At 39.5% G+C, this 22,485-nt stretch overlaps 1 protein-coding gene across 1 annotated transcript; it reads right to left on the reverse strand.

Annotated features, from left to right (window-relative positions):
- Positions 1–626: 626 nt before the first annotated feature.
- IFT46 (intraflagellar transport 46 homolog (Chlamydomonas)) lies at positions 627–20,475 on the reverse strand. Its single transcript, XM_006890831.1, has 12 exons — positions 20,385–20,475; positions 17,222–17,301; positions 15,117–15,266; positions 14,293–14,429; positions 10,935–11,009; positions 10,493–10,586; positions 7,532–7,660; positions 6,118–6,239; positions 4,025–4,091; positions 1,582–1,642; positions 1,185–1,270; positions 627–722 (listed from the first exon to the last, which is right to left on the reverse strand). Exons 2-12 carry the CDS (start codon positions 17,264–17,266, stop codon positions 627–629), a joined length of 1,062 nt encoding a protein of 353 aa, XP_006890893.1. The 5' UTR covers positions 17,267–17,301; positions 20,385–20,475.
- Positions 20,476–22,485: the final 2,010 nt, after the last annotated feature.

A 22,485-nucleotide genomic window follows, 5' to 3' on the forward strand; every position in this document is an offset into this window, starting at 1 on the left:
TCACTGGGACCACAATGGTTGCTGTCTCCCTGAAACCAAACCAAACGGCCCTGGAGCGAGACAGGAAGGAGCCTGTAAAGGGACCTGTGGAAAAATGAAACTCTAAGAGGAAAGTTATTCCTCCTCATGCCAGCTTTGGAAAATTCAACAAAATTGGTTATTCAAACTCTTAGTCATTTAATGTCTTTCACTAAGCCAAAACCTTATCTCTGTCTCAAGCTCAATAAACATTTTATTCTAGAAGAGCAAAATAACCTGGAAAAATTTTATTTATAAAATCTTTGACAATAAACATTAAGAATGAAATAGAACATTCCACTCCCATCCAAAATAAACATCTTATTTACACTTTCCTCCCAATCTGAGTTTCTTTCTTATGATCGTCAAAACTGCAACTCTAACTCAAATCTTCACAGTGGTGTAGAAGAGCAACTCCTAAAGGAAGCAAATCAGAGACAGTCATAAGCCACTTAACATACATCTGCTGTGCTCTGGCAGATGGAATCCGGGAAGTGTCCCTGCATCAAGCTGAGACTCAGCAAGGAAGCCAGGCAGGCTGATGATGACCTCTCGTTCTCAGAGTTGAAGAGATCCAGGCTGATCCCGAAACAGACTTGGGAGGTGTCTTAGCTGAAGGCCAAGGTCTCTGCATCTCCCACTTGGGAGGCAGAGTTGGATGGAGGGGTGAATGCTTTCTTGCCCTCAGCCAGAGCTTTAAAATGCTGTCAAGAAAGGAGAGGGGACAATGAGGATTTGGAATGTGCTGCTACATTTAACAAGAACTAACCTGTTCACAATCCTTTAAATACTAATTTCTTCTCAAATCCATTTCTAAAACAACTTCTTAATAATGCAGTTTCTGAAAAACATTCAGAAATTTGCCACACCTCCCTTCAGTAAAACCCCCTTTTCCTCTTTAATCACACTTCTGTTCATCACGCTACTTGGTTCTCCTCTAAGAATGTGTGTTCTGTGGGTTCTTACCTGGCCTCACGTGAGCCTCACATCTCTCACACGCTCTCCCTCTTATGAAAGCTCCACTCCTGCCTCCTCATTGCTTTCTAATTACAGGGCTAATGAGAGAGTCACGGAACCTGAAGGCAGAAACGTCCTGCAGACCCACAGCACACAATCACACACAGCTCCACAGTACAACTTTGGCTAATCCCTGATGCTGGTCTTACCTGTGAATTCTTGAATTCAGAGTAGAGGGAAAATAGCAGGTGGAGGGACTGGATCCGACTCTTGTAGATAGGGATGTCTAGGATGGCTGACATGAAAAAGAATATCCATTAACAAGTCCAGCTGAAACATGGAAATCATGGGGTATTCCTGTTAGGATCACCAATCCCCTCTGTGGATGACTCCTATCACTTTGGGGGGTATTATACCCAAGTAGATAGTCACTTACACCCAAACATTACCCCTAGGTATTACCAGACAAAACAACTGGCTGTAACTCAAGACGCTATCTTCTCAGAGTAAACAAACCTTTTAAAAGCCTGAAATAAATGTATGCCGAGCCCAGGGTGGGTTGGGGGCATGGGGTAGAAGACTATGGGGCAGGGGTGGGGTGCTCACCACAGATCATATCAATGTACTCTGCCAGGCTGCAATCAATCTCTGCAGTGGGCAGGCTCACCTGGAAGGAACAGCAGTCAGACTCAAATCAAAGGCCGACATTTCACTGGTTCATAGCAAGAGTCATTTCCATAAAAAAATCGAACCAAAAAAACACACTTCGCCAAGCAAAGGACTTTTTTTTCCTCCTGACCAGTTAAACAGAGTTGGTGATACTCATTAACTATTAAAACAGCAAATGATCTGCCAAGAGAAAAGTACTTCATAATAAAATATATTGCCACAGCTCTTCCTTTGTTGATTAATGAAGAATTATAATGTTTAATGGCACCCGGACACCTATATGAACAGAAAAAATTAATATATCTATACTCATATAAATAAAAAATTCTGTAAGTTTAAAGTTTTGGACCTATAAAAAAGAATCTTACTGTAAACTTAAAAACCAATGACTTTTAATCATTTTTTCCCCTCTGTGTTTATTTTTATAATATTATTTTGGTTGTTGTTATTGAGAATATACATACCACACACATCAATCCAACAATTTCAACCTGTGTAATTTAGTGACAGATCACATCTTCAAATTGTACAACCATTCTCACCCTCATTTTCTGAGTCACAGCCTCACTATTAACATAATTCACTGTCCCTTAATTTTCCTATCTAACCTTTCAAATTGCTACTCATTTGATTATGTATAGACAGATCACACAAGGGCATAAGGCTCAACACAGACATTCTTTACTATTAAGCTACTATTTGATTTTAAGATATCAGGGTGGTTTTTATGGTTTAAAATGAAAATATTATCTTGGTTTTGGTGTTCACTTAGCCTCTACTACTCCATAAAGCCTGGAGCCCATGAAAAAGTTAAATTATGTTCTGCATCTTCTCCTTTTTGATCAGGATTCTTCAATAGAATCTTTGGTCACAGGATCTGTGAATGCAGCCAGGCACCAAGTGCATCTGCTGGTAACTGCTCATGGAGGCCACTAGTCACACATCCTATCACCTCCTCTTGTTCCTGACTCTCCACCTTTTTAAAAAAAAAATTACATTAGCTCTTTAATTCACTTGGATTTCAGTAATCTATGCATCAGAGAGCTGGAAAATCTCTAAGGATGACAGAATAAGAATTGATGCCTTTGAGTTGTGATGCTGGAGAAGAATATTAAATGTATCATTGACCATCAACAAACGGGTCTGTCTTGGAGAGTGTGAGACCAGGCTGCTCCTTGGAGGCAAGGATTCTGAAGCTCCATCTGACATTCTTTAAACATGTTGCCAGGAGGGACCAGTCCTTAGAGAGGGACATCATGTTTGGAAGGGTGGAGGGACAACGTGTGAGAGGAAGACCCTGGATGAGATGGATTGATTCAGTGATTGGGGTAATGAGGGCAGATGTGTCAGCAACAAGGTTGGCACAGGATAAGCAGGGTTCAGAGCTATTGTACATAGGGTTGCTATGAATCACAAGCGACTCGACAGCACACAGCAACAACATATGGTTAACACAGATACATGTTTTTCACCAATGGATAGCAAATCACCTCACCACAATTTCATTCTACCTCTTCTCATTTAAAATATTACCTTTCTTCTATACCAAATTCCCACATATGCATGGGTTTGTTTATGGATTATTTTGTGCCACTATATATTTGGCTCTTACCCTTTCTACCATTTTATATGCTTCTGTTGGCAAATCTTCCATTTTTCTCTTTCCTAAATTATCATGATTGGTTTTGAGAACGTGAACAAAAGGAAAAAGACATAAAAGAGCCTAGTCTGTATGACTCAGTTTAATACATTGCTGCAAATGACGGCAATACCTCAGGGGGTGGGGGGTGAGGGGTGGAGAAATGTGTTTCTAAGCACGATCATCAATTTAAAAGTGTGCAGCAATGTTTTAAATAAAGTACAAAAGTAAGTGAAACTAATCTACCTGTTAGAAATCAGGAGAGGGGATACCTTGTAGTGAGAAAACGGGGGGATGTCTAGGGTGCTAGAAATTATTTAAACCAATGTGCTGGCTACACAAGTATCTTCAGCTGGTGAACACTGACTGCATTGTAGATTTATGATGTGGGTATTTCTCTGATTGTAAATTTTACTTCAATTTAAGAGATAATAATGAGGAAGAGTCTTGGTGACACAACAGTTAAAGTGCTTAGTTACTAACCAAGAGGTTAGCAGTTCATATCCATCTGCTGCTCCACAAAAGGGAGAAAAAAAATAAGAGATCTGTTCCCATATAGATTTTAACCTAAGAAATTGTATGGCACAGTTCTATTCCTTCCTGTTGGGTCATTCATTATACATCAAAATAGACTCAATGACACGCAGCAAGGACAATAAGAACAAGGACAAGGAGAACCCACTGGGAAAACCCTATGGTGAAAGTCTTATCTTCTTTTTGCTCCTACTACTCTCTACTCACCTTGCCCAAAAGTTCTTCAAACTCCGGGGACCATTCCTGCATCAGCGTGTCAATATCAGGCATAGGCCTAAAAGTACAGAATTAAATATGGAAAAGAAAGACACACGGAGGATATCAGTAACCTATGAGTCAAAATATTCTAGGATGAGTGCAGCCACTATGGAAGGCAGTATAGCACTTTCTCAAAAAGTTGCAAATAGAAATACCATTTGAGCTTCAATGATTTAGACCCTCCCAGAAGAGCTGTGGGTGAGCATTAACATTACCGGTAAGTATATTCATTTTCTCCTGGACACAGAGCCTACTAATTGGTCCTAAAAGCCTTCTGAGGTCCCAACTTTTCTCACTATTTCTTAGTTGTTGGAATGGACGGAAAACCTCATAAGCAGTTCCTTACTTTACCTCTACCTTGCATTCGAACTTCCAAGTTGTAAAACAACCCAGTGGTAGATAGAATTTGCTCTAGGACTTAAGAACCATAAATGACATAGCTGAGCCTCTACATCTTGTGGTTCCTAGCCTCTACACTATAATAGACAAAGTGCTAGTCTATAGGTCTTTTATTGTAAGAACCACCTTCCCTCTGTAACTTGATTTGTGCCACTATTAGAACCTCTACTCGGAATATTATTGCTTTTTAATTTTTGACTCATGTACTTTTAACTTGTTAGTTAAATTTGTGTCTTCTAGGCTGCAACACTTCCATGATACATCTTCAAGGATATGAACATGTACGGCTAAGCACAAATGATAACAGTAAATCTAAATTCCAAAATCAATCTCCATAATAGTCTATGTGTTTCCTACTGCCAAAGGGGCCCTTTAGAGTAGTGAGAGAAGACCTTCACCCTGAAACCTACAGTGTCCCTTTTCAGCACAAAGTAGCTAAGAGAATATGCCATCCCCTTTTCCTTATGAATCAGGGTGAAGGCTCTCTCAGGGAGGAGAGATAGGGAATGGCAAAGGACACACTGACAAAGGAGATTAATCAGAACTGGCTTCGACAAGCACTGTGGCAATTGTACAATTAAAACAGACATTTGGGGGCGGGGGAAGAAGAACGAACTGGGGAGGAGGGTAGAGAAAACAGTGCAACAATGAATGAATGAAAACCCAAAAATCTCTGTAAATGTTCACTAAAACTAATAAAATTTAATAATAATTTAAAAAAATTAACAAAAAAAAGAAATACCATTTGACTCAGCAATTCCACTGGGAATTTACCCTAAAGAAACCATAACTGCCACCCAAGCACATATATGCACACCCATGTTTATTGTGGCTTTGTTCACAATAGTAAAGAGCTGGAAACAATCCAAGTGCCCATCAACGAATGGATAGAGAAGCTCTGGTATATTCACACAACGGAATACTATGCTGCATTGAAAAACAAGGAACTCATGAAATATTATTCAAAATGGGTGACCCTGGAGGACATTATGTTGAGTGAAATATCTCAGTCACAAAAGGACAAATACTGCATAGTGCCATTGTTGTTAAAGGGAACATGGGATAAATATGTATGCTGCATTGAAACAGATGAGAGAGAGAAGTGTTTAAAACGTATATATGATTAGATATTATTCTCATGACATGAATCCAGAACAAAGTCTGCATAGTGGAATGGACTTGGAGGGAGGGATTGTATAACAATGAAAGAATTTTTCTTTTATTTTTCAAAGAGAAGAACAAAGTAGAGGGTAGGGGTGGGCAGAGAGAAAAGTTCAACAATGAATGAATACAAATCCAAAAATCTCTGTAAATTTTCATGAAAATTAATAATAATAATAAAACCGTATAATAAAAAAATATTCTAGGAAGAAAGAGAGGCTCTTCATTGGAGATACCAGGATTTCAGGAGAGCCTAAGTTTTGGAAAACCTAACTTAACCAGGGCCGAGGGTTTGAAGGAGTTTGCTCAGTGATAAGTAAATCATAATGTTTCTGTTTGCAATCTGAGTCTGTAACTAAGACCCATAGGACCTTGGGTAGATGAAATACAGCCCAAGCTGTTGGGTCTCTTCTCAAGGGTGACAGTCTCAGAGGTAATGAAAAGTAGTGTGGGTCACTGTGGGAGCATTAGAATTTTCTTACCTTGTGTAATGCACAGTCGCAGGGGGCTTAGAACGGTGTAACTCAGAGATGCTCTCAATCCATGTGTCAATGGCTTTGGGATTTTTTTCTGCATCATCTAGACTCTTTACTTTCATATGTTGCTAGAAAAATAAGGGTAAAGTTTTGCTGGCAGCACTGAAGCAGCTCTCTTGTTTCAGCAGAGAAGCTCCATCAAATCTGGTGTCTGACACACAAGGGTTCCCTTTGAAAAGGGAAGCCTGAGAGTAACCAAATGAAGGTTATAGGAAACCTTGACAGAACATGCTAGGGCTATGGACAGGGTGCAAGTCAACAGGGCTGGACTGACCACACTGTGCTACTTCACACCCACTCAGAAGGGCTACAGATGGAAAGACAAACAATAACAAGGACTGAGAGAGGCTAAAGAAATAGGAACTCTCATTCATTCCTGGAGGTTTTGTAAAATGGTGCAGTAACTTTGGAAAACAATTTGGCAGTTCCTCAAAACATGAACCACAGAGTTAGTACATGACCTGGTCATTCCACTCCTACATATGTATCCAAGAAAAGTTGAAATGTATGTCCACTCAAAGACTTGTATTAATAAAAGCAGAAACAACAGGTGAATGGATAAACAAAATGTGATATAACCATACAATGAACTATCAATTAGTCATAAAACAGAATGATGTAGTTATGAGGGGAGAGGATCATGGGAAAGGGACAGCGACCACTAATGGATGTGAGGTGTCTGGTGAGATGATGAAAATGTTTTAAAATTAGCTATAGTTGTGATGAGTACAAAACTCTACGGACAAACTAAAAATGATGGACTTGTGTATTTTAAAATGGTGAATTTCATGGATTATAAATATTTTTAAAAGTAGCTGTTACAAAAAATAGGGCTAAAATAATTTTTTTAAAATAAATAAAACACAACAAATAAAAACCAGCTGGTTGTTACCGAATTGGCCCTCAGTCACAGCAAGCCCGTGTGTGCTCACAGTAGAAGAGCATTCCACAGAATTATTAATGGTTGGGGTGTGTGTGTGTGGGGTGTGTACCGTCAAATTGGATCCAGCTGGTGTAGGAAGAGATTGCCCCTCCTTCTCCAGCAGAGCATCTGGTAGATTTGAACTGCATGCCTCTGGGACTACAGTGCAGCCTCTTGCCACTGGGCCACCAGAGCTCCCTTAATGGCTGATTTTTTTGGTAAACATCACCAGGACTTTGTTTTGAAGTGTCCCTAGATAAACTCAAACCTCCAACCTTTTGGTTTAAAGCTAAGCTTGTTGTCTATCTGCACCCAAAAATAAAAGCACCGAGCTGAAACTATGGCAATCCTTACTGATGATAAGCCAACCCGAGAAATGCAAGGGAGGCTCCGGCTCTCAGCCACTTCAGCTGGGGCTTGCACAGGCTAGTGTCTTACCGTGACATTGTGCTGCTTGGAATTCTCTGTTAACCAGAGGGAGAGCACAGTGGGATCTGACTGCTTTGTGGAAGGCTCGTCTAATACCAACAGCCCAAGATTGTCAGGCTTTCCATCAGGACGTGGGACCTGGTGAAGGGAAAAGAAAGAAAGGACAGAGAAAAATGGGACGCAGACTATAGGGATACAAGTGCAGTTTCAAATAAGGAGAAGAGAAAGCAATGTTCATCATTAGTATTAAAAAGCATTCGTGTAAATCATACTGTACTAAATACCATCTAGAAAAACATACATGATAATAGGAGATGAAATACAAAGCTGATGCCATGGTCAGTTAAGAGGCAATGCATGAAAAGTTTTATGTGAGAAGTACTATCTAAGAGCAATGAGTGTAACTTGGGGTAAAGAACAAGGTTAAAAATGAAATGAAGACTACATATATAATTGTTGTTGTTGTTGTTAAAAAAAACAAAGATAATCACTCTGGGGACTAAGTTTTACCAGACCTAAGCCATGGCATTTTCCATTTCAACATTATGCATTTAAAAGATTGGGGGGAAAAAAAAAGATTGGAAAGTGATTAAAGAAGACGACATAAGAGAGAGACCAGTTGGCCTAGTGGACCAAAAGCGGTGCTACCAAGCCAAAGGTGGGTGACGCTAATCCACGGCTCTCAGGCCTGTTTTTCATTATTTTTTTTTCAAACAGTCTTCTAGGTTGTATAGCCCTGGTGTATCCACTTGCCATACAGAGGTAACTTGTGGTCGCTGTGAAGCTGAACACTGTGACACTGATGAATCAAATATGATATGGTTACCTATGGTGGACAGTGTTTGGTGGCGCTCCCCGGTTGAAACAAGCATGGAAGCAGGAGTGGTATCCACTTCCATAACTATAGCTTGCCTCCGGAAACCCTATGAACCTGGAGCAAGGATGAAAGTTACGCACGCACGTGTCAAGGACTTTGGTTCATAGGGTAACTATGAGTCGCCTATGACTTGATGGCACTTAACACAACAAAGAAATGATTGGTGCAACCACTGTGGAAAGTCATGTGGTGCTTTCTCAAAAAGTTGCAAATGGGGGGGTGAGGGGGAGGGCTGGGCAGGGAGAAAAGTGCAACAATGAATGAATGGAAATCCAAAATCTCTATAAATGTTCATTAAAATTATTAAAATAAAATTTTTAAAAATTAGGAAAAAAAAGAATTAAGGGTTATATAGACTTTATGAAGAGTGTCTTTTAATATTGACTTACATTTGCTTTAGTATAATAAAATTATCTAGCAACATTTTTAAAGACTTTGAGTTACAGTTCTAGAGGTGATCATAATATAAGAAAACTCAGAATGTTTCTTTCTGAAAATGTTTTTATTCTCTATGATATGTTTGAGTTTATATAAGTCTTCAACAGTCAACCAAATGCAGACACTACGGTTGGCTTTTGTAAAATGAAACTAGTAACCAAGTTATAGTACTATGTAATCTAATAAAGAAAACTAATGACTATAAAAAAAATTACAAATAGAGATACCATTTGACCCAGCAATTCCAATACTGAGAATATACCAATACGGGGAATATAACGGACATCCAGGCAGATATATGCACACCCATGTTTATCATGGCTTTGTTCACAATAGCAAGGAGTTGGAAACAACCTAAGTGCCCATCACAAACGAATGGATAGAGAAGCTGTGGTATATTCACACAAAGGAGTACTATGCTGCATTGAAAAACAAGAAACTCATGCAATATTATTCAAAATGGGTGACTCTGGGGGACATTATGCTGAGTGAAATATCTCAGTCACAAAAGGACAAATACTGCATGGTGCCACTGTTGTAGAATGGGACTGACATCAGGGTTGGGGTAGGACTGAGAACAACTGGATAAATTATGTATACTGCATTGAAACAGATGAGGGAGAGAACATTTAAAAGCGATATATGATAGGGTATTATGGTTATCACAAGAGTCCAGAATTAAGGTTGCATAGTGGAGTGTACTCCGGGCAGTGGGAGGGATGTGGGAGGATTGTATACCAAAAAAAGAATTTTACTTTTCAAAGAGAGGAGCGAACTGGGGGGTGGGGGGGCGGAGGGAGAAAAATGCAACAATGAATAAATGGAAATCCAAAATCTCTGTAAATGTTCATTAAAATTAATAAAATAATTTTTTTTTAAAAAAAGAGAAGAAATGATGCCATTGAATTATGTGTTGTCAAGAATACTGACTACACTGCAGACTGCCAGAAGAAGAAATCTGTCTCAGAAGAAGTATAGCCAGAAGGGTCCCTAGAAGTGAGGTGGTGAGCCGTCGTCTCACAAGCAGGCATACCTCACAGGAACTGTCAGTTTAGTTCTAGACCACCCAAACCAATTGACTGTCACAGCACAGTGAGTCACAGGACATTTCTGGTTTCCCAGGGCATATAGTTATGTTAAACCACACTGTAGTCTAAGAACGATGCAAGAGCAATATTAAAAAGTTTTAAATATTTTGAGAATTATCAAAATGTTGCCCAGCGATGCAACGTGAGAACATGCTGTTGGAAAAACACTGTTGATGTACTTGTTCTCTGCAGGGTTGCTATAAAACCTTCAATTTGTAAAAAACACAGTATCTGAGGTACAGAAAGTAGAGCACAATAAAATGAGCCATGCTTGTATCTTGAACATGGTATCAGGAGGGACCAGTCCCTGGACAAGGACCTCATGCTTCATAATGTATGGGTCAGGAGGGAAAAACCCTTCAATGAAATGCAGTCACACAGGAGCTGTAGCAATGGGCTCAAACCTATCAAGGATGGTATAGAACTGGGCAGTGTTTTGTTCTGTTGTACAGAATCACTGTGAGTTGGAAGTAACTCAACAATATCAACAACAGTCAAGGAAGCTGGTGAAATTGTTAGCAAAACAAAGAGGTCAGAATAATTTTTTAAAGAATGTACTGACTGTACCTTTAAGAATGCATCAATATCCCCAACAGCTGGGATAAAATCAGGAATGAAAGGTTTCAGTTTGTGGTCCAGCTCAATCAATTGAGGTGTGTACCTAATGAGATATTGCCAAAGGAAGATGGAGAAAAACCAGCAGAAAATTACATTATTATTCAGGCTAAAAAAATAAATAAATAAATAAATCTAAAGTAGTCTTTTCAGACTGCCGTCGAGTCAGAACCAAATCATAGCTGACTCTTCAGCAGGTTTTCGGAGGCTGTACAACACACAGGAGATTGTCCATCTTTCTATCTTTCTCTTGTAGAGCAACTGGTGGATTCAAACGCCTTTGGGTTGGCAATACAGCTCCTTACCACTAAAGCCACCATAGCTCCCTTATTTCAGACTAGAAGGAATTATTAGGGACAAGGTGGAAGGACGATGGGAGGATCTAGTCACTTACCTACTGATATACTGAAAAAGCTCCTTAATCTCAGCAGAAACTGGCAAATGTTCATAATCTGCAGGATCATAGGCCCTGGGGAAAGAAAAAGACCACTAGAGACTGGAAGCCAAGAATGAATATTACACCGTCCTGGTTTAGCTTATGTGCTACTCTATCTCAGAATACATGACTCCTGTCATGGATTTAACTGTGGCCCCCACCAAAAATACATGTATATAATGTGGAAGCTAAACAATGATCCTCCATTATCTGATAAACCAAATCATTGAAGGAGGATTAATGGTGGAATGTCACACTCCCAAAGCCCATGACAATCTAATTAGATGTTAACAGGGAGTTCTTCTAGGCTGATGTCAGTAAAATAAAGCAAGCTGGTACTGGCATGGGGTGGGGGGGGGGTGCTCAGACCAATCGGGAAATAATCACCAGAAGTGGAAGTCTGTCCTGTGGAAGCCAGGCACTTGTGCAAGAAGACTCCTTGACATTGACAAAGGCCAGAATACATGAGGGCTCCAGAGGACACCTAGCTTAAAGCTGAAGGAAACAAGGGCTTTCCTCCACAACCGACAGATAGGGCCTTTGCCTACAGCAGACACCACCCTGAATTTGGCCTTCTAGTCTCTCAAATGGAATGAAAGTAAATTTCTGTTTGTTTAAGCCATACACTTGTGATATCTCTGATAGCAGAATGAGATCAATCAGACATTGCTGCATCTACCTTTTGCCTCTATGGTGTAGTGGGTCTATTGCTAAACATTTGGCTTCCTAGACCACTGTCTTTAATCTGGTCCAGTTACCTCAACTCTACTTGCTTTGAAAATATGTGACCTGCCTACATCAACAGCTGTATGAGCCATTTCTTCCTCATGCAAATGGAGTGTATTCAGCTATCCACAAGGGGACTGGCTCAGCTAACCATTACACTGAGCAGATTCAGCAGCAGAAACTGGGTATCTAAACATAAGAAGAAGAAGAACCAAAAAAAATACAGTGTGCATCCCTTCACGGCCAGAGATTCCTGTGCCAGGGACTGTATCTAGCTCGTAACTGAGACACTGTCTGGACTCAGAGATTATATCTTGCAAACACCATAAACATGAGTATGGTTCTGTAAACACTGAGTGGTCACTGCAATATATTTAGGACCCTGTAGGTGGGTGCAGTGCAGTAGGTGGGTGTGGTGCATGAGTGTGGGAGGACATTGCTGACCTCATGGGAATTAGTGTGCGGAGTGAATGTTGTTGCTAGGGGCAGTTCCCCCTTGTGGAGTTTGTAGAGGTCAGACTCCAGTGTCCCCAAACTATCCTTGCTCTTTTTACAGCCTCCTTCACTAGGTACTTTGCTTGGTTTTTAAAAAAAATTTTTAAAGGGAAGGGCAGTTCCAAGGCAACTTTAATATGTATTATAATTAACTCTCAACTATGTTGGACAATGACAAATAGCTAAAGAAACATGTAAATAATTTTCTTCGACTTTAGAGTGTAACATACAAAGTTTTTTCTCTTTGTGACTGAAAGAGATGAAAACAGAAGGTAGAATATGGGATTTAAATTCCCTACATACAGTTTATCCCATAAAAAAGTTTTCATAAAGTTGCTTTGAACAATGTTATTTATAATAGTAAAATCTCAGAGGAAATAAAATATCTAAGATTTGGGAGATGATTAAGTATATAGAAATGAATAAAAATCATTTAACAAGTACATATAAGTTATGCTGATATATGAAAATGCATACTATATGGGAAAAACAGCAAGACATAGAAGATTAATTATAATCAAGTAAAATGTAATGAATATTATTGAGGAAGTAAAACACCTTATGAGTTATTAATAAGGTTCTTTGGAGGATGTTGCTTAATAAAAAAATTAATGACTTATAATTTACGTTTCCTCAGAATACAGCTGATTATGGGAAATCAGCCTGGAAGTTAGATATTTGCCTATTTTTATCAGACTGCTTTATTTAATAAGTGATGCATATGTATGATACAAAAGAAGAGGAAGGAAAAGTATACAATAAAAAGCTAAATCTCCCTCCCACCTGTGTCTAAGTTCTCTACACCAAAGGTAACTGGTGTTCTTAAATTTCAGTATATCCTTCAGATATAATTTTTAATATTCACAAAAACACACCATAAATACTCTTTTATATCTTTTTTAAAAATGTGATAATATTTCTTAAGAGATTATTCCTCAGTAATGAATCTAGGAGCTTTGGTGGCACAGTCCGTAGGAAGGTGTGCTACTCACCCAAAGACCACCCCTGCTGGCTGCTGGATTTCACCAACAGTTCCGTGAAGGAAAGACAGGCAGTTTCCTCCTATGCAATTTACAGACTAAGAAAGCCAGAGGAGGGTCAGCTATAAGTCTGTTCCAACTCAAAGTAATGAATGAGAATGCACAAATTACCTCATACTTGAATGGACAGAATTCCACTAACTGGCTATCCATCATTTGTTTAACCACTAACTTTTAAATTTTAAATGGCTGGGCCTTATATCCATTTTGATCAAAATTCAAAGGTTGTGACTAATCAGCCTGCAGGACTGGAAAAAAGTGAGGCTTTAATTTATGCCTTTATGCCTAGTCCAGGAGAAATCAAAGCAAAACTCACCCCATGGCTTCACTTTTAGCCAAGTAAGAGAGAGGCCTATTATGGGAACCATCAGGGACACTCCTACTCCTCAGAATCGCCAACCACAGAAGGTCAGAAGGGCAGTACTTGTTCAATAAAGCCCAGAAGACAGGAAGGGTTAGGATGGAAGGATTAATAGAAATGAGAATCACAGGGAAGAAGTGAGAAGACAGTGATTACATTTAGATTAGACTTAATGTCATAAAACAAATTGTGTATTGAATGGGAAACTCATTTGTTTTGTGACTTCACTATAATAACTTTTTTAAAAAGCTTCTCCAGGAAGATCTTACTTCAAGATGGGCTCCTGAAGCATCTCTTCTTTACCTATGCCAAAGGGATCTGAGTTGAAAAGAGAGACGCTTGTGTGCATATATATTGTTTTCCTTGCTACACTCTTGTTAGGTGCTTTTCAGTTGACTAAGACTCATAGGGACCTTATGAACAATATAAGTCTATTTTCTCTTCCCCAGGATGTGGGCTCCTGGAAAGCAGGGGCCATCTTATATATTTACTTAGAAAAACTTCATACATTCCCCAAGTTTACAAATATTTTAAATAAGACTCAATGAGGCAGTGGAGTCAGAAAGAAATGAGAACTCATTATGCTGTGTTTGTGAGACATCTGAAAATCCTAAATAGAAGGAATCAAAAGAATGTTCTGAAAGACACATTTCCTCCCTGCCTTTAGTGTCCTTGGCAATGAGTCTCTTCTCACCCTTCTAGAGGGGCTCCATGTTCATCATCATCATCATCTTCATCAGAATCTGTTTCGGATGAGTCATCATCATCGTCATCATCATCCTTTTCACTAAAGCCCCGCTGAGGTGTCAACTGTGAGGTCTTCTTCTTCTCCTGAGGGAGGGCAGGGCGGGCATTGTCAAGTCACATAAAGAGAACTTTGAATTTACCTTGCCTAGTTCCCTCCTACCGTTTTAACTATACTGCACCACCTGGCCCCAAATCACCAGAAAAGCAGGGTGGCACCCCCCCAGAGGGGGTTCAAGAGCCTTCTACTCCTGCTCAACTATAGGCAGGGCTCTTACTTTCTATAACCACATTGTATTTCTTTTCTTGAGGAACAGGTATAATGACTCTGCTTTAAGTCTACTGTACCTGTCACTTAAGTGCTCTAGAGAGTTCCACATAAACTATCCAGTCTCATTCAACCCTAAAATTTGGGACTCACTCTAGAGGGTGGAAACTCTTAATTATTTTGTATGGAAACAGGGAAACAGAAGATGAAGCAGGAAGGATAAGTTTTAGAAGATCATAGGAAGAGAACTTAGTATCTAATTTGTGAGATAGCCCACAATAAGGTGCTTATAGCCATGGGGGTAAAAGTTTCTACTCAAAACTATACCTGAATTCTGATCAGCAGATCCAAAGACAATACATTTTCCATTCCTATTTGGTGATATTTTTCTCCAAAGAGAATCTAGCCTATTCCTATTTCTCTTCTCTTCCCCCATAAATTAAATGCAGTGCCTATATATTCTATTTCAAATAAGAGACTAGTATGTTCTTGGCATTACAACCTACCTTTCTGAGCTTCTGGCTCTCTACATACCATCCCACCCTCTCAAGTCCATGAGAAGGGGCCTGGTGCTTGGGGCTCGTAGGGGCAGATGGGACGGGGTCCGTGTCTTTGCCTCTGTGGCCTGCAGCCTGTGGCATGCCCTCCCTTAGAACCTGAAGGATGACCAATTGGTCCCCTTTAAAAAGTAGGTCTTAAAAGCTTAGTGTTCATATGGTTTATACTGAAACGAACAAATACTTAGTTCTAGTTTTAATAAATAGTTTAATATTTTGTTTTTTGTTAAAAGAGTTAGAGGCACATAAAACTATGACATTCTACAGAATACAAATTGTGTTTGACCATAATTTCCTCTAAAATTAATACTGATTATACACAGATGAAATTCTAACCAACTGGTAATATGTTTGACAGATAACAGCACATAGTGTTGTTCTCTGCTATGGAGCTGGAACCGACTCATAGTTGACCCTCAACACCCTCCAGGGGGGTTTTAGAGGCTGTAAATCACACAGGAGACTGTCCATCTTTCTCCTTTGCAGCAGCTGGTGAATTAAAACCACGTGCCTTCTTGCAGCTCTTTACCACTAGGCCACCAGTGCTCCCTAAAGACATACAGCTGTACAATTTATTCAATGATTAAGCTTTATTAATATACAGTGGAACAACAATAACTCATTCCCATCGAGTCAGAATTGACTCATGGCTGATCCTCCAGCAGGTTTTCAGAAGCTACACACCGCACTGGAAGAGAATGTTCCTTTTTCTCCCTCTGAGCAGGTGGTAGATTCAGACTTCTCATGTTGAGTTAGCAGCACAACTCCCTATTCACTAGGCCACCAAAACATTACACAGTTGGTAAGAAGCTACTATAATGTTCTTAATTCAAAATTTCCTAGACTTATTCTTAATCTCCTAGTTAACAGTTCTGGCAAGGGGAGCTTTTAAAATCACTGTCAACTTGAAAACAGACCTCCCTGCTGATTCTGAGAGCATCTAAACTGAGAAGAGAAATGCCTTGAGTATTGGTCACAGCATGGAAGAGACTAAGAGGAAAGAATTGAGTGGAGATATATAAAAATCAGGTGGTCAACTTAGGAGAATTGCTCACTTTTCTTTTGTCTACTTTTTCCAAGTAATTCTTTATAAAACTCAAGCATGATATAATGGGGAAAGCCTTATATATCACTGATAAATGCCTAAAAAAATTACCTGTTGTTTAAATGGTAAAAACAATATGAACTTATCCACTGTATTATCAGTTTTGAAAATAAAAACCCAAGTATAAGAAGTACTGAAATCAAGGTTTTAACAGACTATTTTCTTCCCTCTACACTTCCATTTCCATATTTAAGTACAATAGCACAATAACGGTGAGTGAAGTCACCTTACAATGTTACTTTTTAATCTCTAAGAAATCTGTACTACTTCAAATATTCTTCACCTTATCATCTACAGTGTCTGTACTTGAAGGACAATTAAAATACAAGCTGGACTTGTATGCAAAGAAGGAACAGAATGATTTAAGTCGAGCACACACACAACACTAACATCCTACCTGGCCGGAGCTGTAGGTAGTTCCCGACCTTTCTTTTGAAACTGAACTGATTCTTAAGGCTCACAGAACAGCAGAGGGATACCAGCGTTGTCTCTTTTACAAAATATCGGCAGCATCATTAAAGAAGTATTGCCTAAGCCATTAATTCCAAACTTGCCAGATTATAAGAATAAGCTGGTTTCACTCATTAAAAATACTATTTCCAAAGCTTCTCTCTAACAGATTCTGATTCAATAGTTCTAAGTGGAGACGGCGAATCTGTATTTTTTTTAATCTAATCTACCATTCATTCTTATGATCAGCAAAATCTGTGAAACACTGCTCTACACTCTGAAATTCCTCACCACAACATCAACTGTAAGGGTGGGCTTTACTCTTGAAAGAGAGTTAGAATTGTAGACTTCTTACATTTTCCTTGATGAGCTCATGGGTACCCAATTGCTGCAGATGAATGTTAAAGAGTGTTTACTACTGAGCTTGTGCATCTCAAACCAATTAAGGAAAGCTCAAAGCAGAAATTCCACAAACAAGAAAGCATGGGTTATACTGCACCTTGTTATTTTCCTCTTCAAACTCATCACTGCTGTTATCAGCCATAGTCTTGTTAGGAAGACAGGCAGAATGAGGAGGTCCTTGAAAGAAAAGTTTTCACTTTAAAGTTACTGTCAAAATGACTTTTAAAGACAAGAACTTTCAGTTTACCACATTTTATGCAGAAACAGAATAAGAACATCTATCTAAAGGAGACTCAATTCTAGGCATCACTCTGCCATTTCAATTCAAGATAAAGTTACTAAGTATTTATTTACTATGCCATTACACCAAGAAACCATCTATCATCATATTAAAAAAATACAAATTCTGCCCTTAGTTTACGTCAGTGAAAATGAAGTTAGTAACTAGTAAAGAGAAGAGTCCAGAATTTATACTTATTAGACTAAGTTTAAAGGGCAACTCAATCACTTGGACAAAATGACTTAATGTTCAGTCTCAGTAGCCGCACCTCTAAGATGGGTTCAACAACATTTACCATCCTGGATTTTTTAAGGATTCAATGAGAAAACATGTGTGGGGAAAATAGACCCAACACCCGGCAAACAACAGTTAATAAGAAATGTAATCTATAATTATTGCCTATAAATGATTGTCTGGAAAAAAACCCCAATGTGATTTGTAAACTTTTCCTCAAATAAAATAGATTAAATTAAATTAGATTAAACTAGAGTCCAAAAGAAGTCTTTTTTAAGAAAAACCCTCCTTGTCTAAGAGTTAGAGCCAATTCATAGCTGACCTTCCATTAAGCTTCCAAGACTATAAAAGCATGGGAGAAGACTGTCCACCTTTTCTCCCTTGAAGCCGCTAGTAGATTTGAACCACCAGAAGGTTCGCCTTTTGGGTTAACAGCATGACTCTATGGATGAGGCCACCAGCGCTCCATCCATAATGTAAGAGCACTACAGATGTACTGAACAATTAAAAGTATAACCAGAATAACCAAATACAACATATTAACTGGGACAAAACACAATAAGTGAGTTCTCAATCAAATAAATGCAAATTAAACACATTTTTTCTGGGGGAGGGGAATGAGAGAAGGTACTACTAAGTCAGCCAAAACAGAAAAATAAATATAACATGAATATCCAATAAGAGTGCAAGTCTAAAGCTTGGGTGTCATGCTTTATCTCTAACTCAACAGAACCACAATTAATCTTTGTAAGCCTTAGTGCATGCACTAGAAATATTTTATATTTGTCTTTGCTGTTCTCAACTTCTTCAACACAGTCCAAGTAACTATTATCTCAAGTCAGTCATGGCAACACATCAAAACCTACTGCTGCTGGGTCAGTCTTAACTCATAGTGACCCTCCATCAGCTCCCAAGGCAGTACATCTTAAGGAAAGGAGAAAGAGTTCTATTTCTCCTGAGATACAGCTGGTGGATTAGAATCAACAATGTTTTTCGAAAGCAGCTTAATGTGTCACACGTTAGATCCCTTGTCATTGCAACAGCCCTTCCAAGTGGTTGCTCACTTTCACCTTTGAATCTTTCAATCCATTTCACATACAGCAGCAGCACAGCCTCCAAAATTATTCTTCTTATGCCTCCTGCCCAAGTCTCTGATCTGACCACACACTATTCCCCTACCATATACTGGTCTTCATTTAGGTTTTTCTGGCCTAGGGCAGAAGGGCATTTCACATTGCCCATGCTGTTGCCTTTTCAATACCAACTTTCTTTCCTGGCCTGATTTTTTCGTTTCAATTTAAATGCCACCTCTCTGACCATGCTACTTTTTTAAAGAGTCCTTCTCCTTGTCATTATTCTCCTTAACTGCACACTCTTTGTCTACATCAATGTATTTATTGCATTTATAATTATGTTTAACAGTTTACTCATTCATTATCTGTCTCTCACAATTATAAACATTAGCATAGCAGGGGTAACTTTTATGTAACACAGTGCCTTTCATAACAGCATGTTAAAGGCATTAAAAAAATGTCTACTGAGTAAGCAGATGTCACTAAGTTCTCAAAAAACATTAGATTTTAGTTAGATTTCAATTGGTACTTCTGGTTATGGACATACTATGGAAGTATCTTAAAAAAAAAAAGCAAACTACTTCCAGGAGACAGATTTTTGAGTCTAAGACCTCAGTACCATAGTCTTAGAAACCATAAGGTCAATTTGTATAGCATAGCCTAAGGTAAAATGCTTTATGATGCTTTTCTGAATAGTAGGTGGGATGTTAAAAGTTTATGATCAGTCATCTAAGGTACAACTATTGATTTCTCCTTGATCAGAGCAAAAAAATGAAGAAAATCAAAGACTATTGGTTTAAACAACTAATGGACCACATGAATGTCAGTATCCTGACATTCCCTGAGGCTAAGAGAAATAGATGGTGCCTGGTCACCACTGCTGACCACTGTGAAAAGCATCACAGTAAAAAGTCCCTGACAGAATAACAGAAAAATGTGGAACAAACTCAAAAGCTTTAAAACAAAAAAAGGACCAAGCCTCTTGGTTCCACAGAGACTAGTGGTATCCCCAAAACTACAGCCCTTAGTAGGTTTTAATGCCAGAACTGAAATATGTGACTTCTAGGCAAACAACAGAAACTAAAAGGTGATAAGTAGCACCAGGAATAATCTGAAAATATTTTTAGAATATTCTTGGAATTATCAACCACACAAGAGCAAAAGGACAGCTCTAGAGGGGGGAAAAAAACTCAGAAATCAAGAAGGGATAGAAAAGATGAATGGCTGGAAACAGGAAACACAGGAAGGAGGAGGGAAGAATGTTGTTACAAAGCTGGACTGTAATCAGTGCAGTGAAATATAATGTGTATGAACTGAAGTGAAAACCAGTTTGCTCTGTAAACTTTCACTGACATCACAATAAGAAAAATTAAAAAAAGAAATGCCTAAGTTGCTTTCTTAAAAAAAAAAAAAGTGAGCCATGAGCAGATTGTGAACACAGGCACTAACATGCTTGTATGTAGATGATGATAAATTATACTGGATGGAAGGAAGATCCTGCAAACTGAGAGGCATCATTTCTCCCTCCTCTTAACTAGATAAAAACCTGAAACATCAGCAAGTTAACTTGATTCTACAAGGCAATTTTCTGATACAAAGTGAAAACTTCTTCTCTATAACCAAAAATCCATCCTCGTTTTTGAGGGGCATTTCTCTCTTCATTCCACTCTTACCTTGGTGCTTCGAGGTTGGAGTATAAATACTTACAACCTCTTCGGCGTCGTTAATCTCTAGACGCTCATCATATGTCTGGTTTTCGACAATCTTGGTCTAAGAGAAAGGAGACAGAAATATCATGGGGCATAAAGCATGCTGCTTTGGAGGTGCAGTTCTAAATTAGCATTGGTTCCAACTACCCAAATTTGCATTACACCTTAACCCTCAACCAAACTTTCCTTAAGGCTTCTCTGGCCCACGTTAAGTTATTAGGTAATTCTACTGCAGCTGTTATTTAGGAATTGCTACTAACCGGTTTTAGGAACAGGGGAATCATGGGGGAAATGACATCCAATTTGTGCAGCAGTTGTTAGATACTCGCACAAGGACAGAATGGTATTCTGTAGATGGTGCTTCTCCCCTCTGATTTTCTCAGGGCTGATTATTTCTCAGGGAAAGCTGCAGAGGTGCTAAGAATAGTTCTGTCTCTGGGGTCACTTCTGGGAGAGGAGTCTCCCAGAGTCTCTCGATCTCATCTAATAATACTGAAAGCGTCGCCCACCTCTTCAGTCCTTGCCTTGTAGGCAAGTATCCATTTTAGTTTCTTAGGAAGCAAAGAAAAGAAGATCGTAGGGAGAAGGCTGGAGACTGGGAGAAGGGACAGTCGAAACAGACATAAAGTAGCGGTCAGTAGAGGGAAGGGCAGTCCTCTAACATTCCTCTAGGATGGAGGAAGGAAGGCCCTTACCTTTCTGCCACGATGAGTACGAATTACCTGATGTTGACTGCCTTCGAGTCGAGCATGACTCACAGCGACCCTATGAACAAAAGGCCTGAAGCCCCTCTACCATTATCGACATTTATCAAAGTTCACAGAGTTTACGGAGGAATGTTGTTTAGGAAGTGGTTTACCTGTAGCCCCTCTGAATCCGTCTCCACTATATGAAAAGTGCCCCAGCCTAGGACTGGGGTCTCGCTTCAATTTCAGGTCAGGAGACTTCAGAGTTGTCACTCGGACCAACCAGCTTGTTGTCAGTCGCTAGGCAAAAATCACATCGCGAGACTTGCTGTTACTCTCGAGAGAGAGAAAGCGCCCCCGTCGCGCGCACGTCACGCCTCTTGCAGCAACAGATCTCTGCGCAGGAGGGGGACCTAGAGCAGCTCGCAAAAGGCTCTCTGGACGGCTTGGTCACCTGCGTATCTATGATTTCGAGAAATGCGATTGGAGCGGCATCTAGCGGCCGCAGGTAGCAAAGCCGCGTGAGGAATTTCGGCTTTTGGAAAGAAAGGGCGCCTAGGACAAGCAAGGGTATTGGATATGTGAATATTCTCTGATCAGATATGCAAAGGCATTTGACTGCGTGGATCACAACAAATTGTGGCTAACCTTGAGAAGAATGGGAATTCCAGAACACTTGATTGTGTTCATACGAAACCTATCCTTGGACCAGGAGGCCGGTCGTCAGAACAGAGCAAGGAAACACTGCATGATTCAGAATCAGGAAAGGTGTACGTACGTCAAAGATGTATCCTATCTTAATATGTTTTCAGTCTGTACGCAGAATACATCATCCGGGTGGCTGGGCTCTATGAGGAGGAATGTGGAATCAGGATTGGAGGAAGACTCATCAACAACCTTAGGATAACAAAACTTTCTTGCTGAAACGAAGGACGACCTGAGGCATTTGCTTCAGAAGTTCAGGGACTGTAGTCTTCAATATGGATTGAAGCTCAATATCAAGAAAATAAAGATTCTCACCACTGGGCCAACTGGCAGCATCATGGTGGATAGAGAAGTGATTGAAATTGTTAACAGCTTCAGCTTGCTTAGTTCCACAGTCAACACTCTTGGCACCAACAGAAGTCAGAAGATTAACTGCATTAGGAAAATCGGCTGTCAGGGACCTCTCCAGGGTGCCGAAGAGCAAAACTACCAGTCTAGGGATCCAGGCCGTGGTGTTTGCAATTACTTGCTATGCATCGCAGAGTTGGACAATCACTTAAGGATGATAGAAGAAGAATCCATGCCTATGAGCTGTGGTGCTGGAGAAAAGTTTTGAACATACCCTGGACTATCAAGAGAACAAATAGGTCTGTCCTGGAGAGGGTGAGACAAAG

Source organism: Elephantulus edwardii, unplaced genomic scaffold, assembly GCF_000299155.1.
Source record: "Elephantulus edwardii isolate Elephantulus edwardi_28Jun2011 unplaced genomic scaffold, EleEdw1.0 scaffold00093, whole genome shotgun sequence".
In the NCBI taxonomy this organism is placed as follows: domain Eukaryota; kingdom Metazoa; phylum Chordata; class Mammalia; order Macroscelidea; family Macroscelididae; genus Elephantulus; species Elephantulus edwardii.

Coding starts and splice junctions, on each gene's coding strand:
- IFT46 (XM_006890831.1), bottom strand. CDS start 17,266: ATGGCTGATAACAGCAGTGATGAGTTTGAAGAGGAAAATAACAAG. Junction 15,267..17,221: donor TTGAAGAGGAAAATAACAAG/GTGCAGTATAAC, acceptor GTCATCCTTCAG/GTTCTAAGGGAGGGCATGCC. Junction 7,661..10,492: donor ATATTGATGCATTCTTAAAG/GTACAGTCAGTA, acceptor TCCCTTCACCAG/GTCCCACGTCCTGATGGAAA.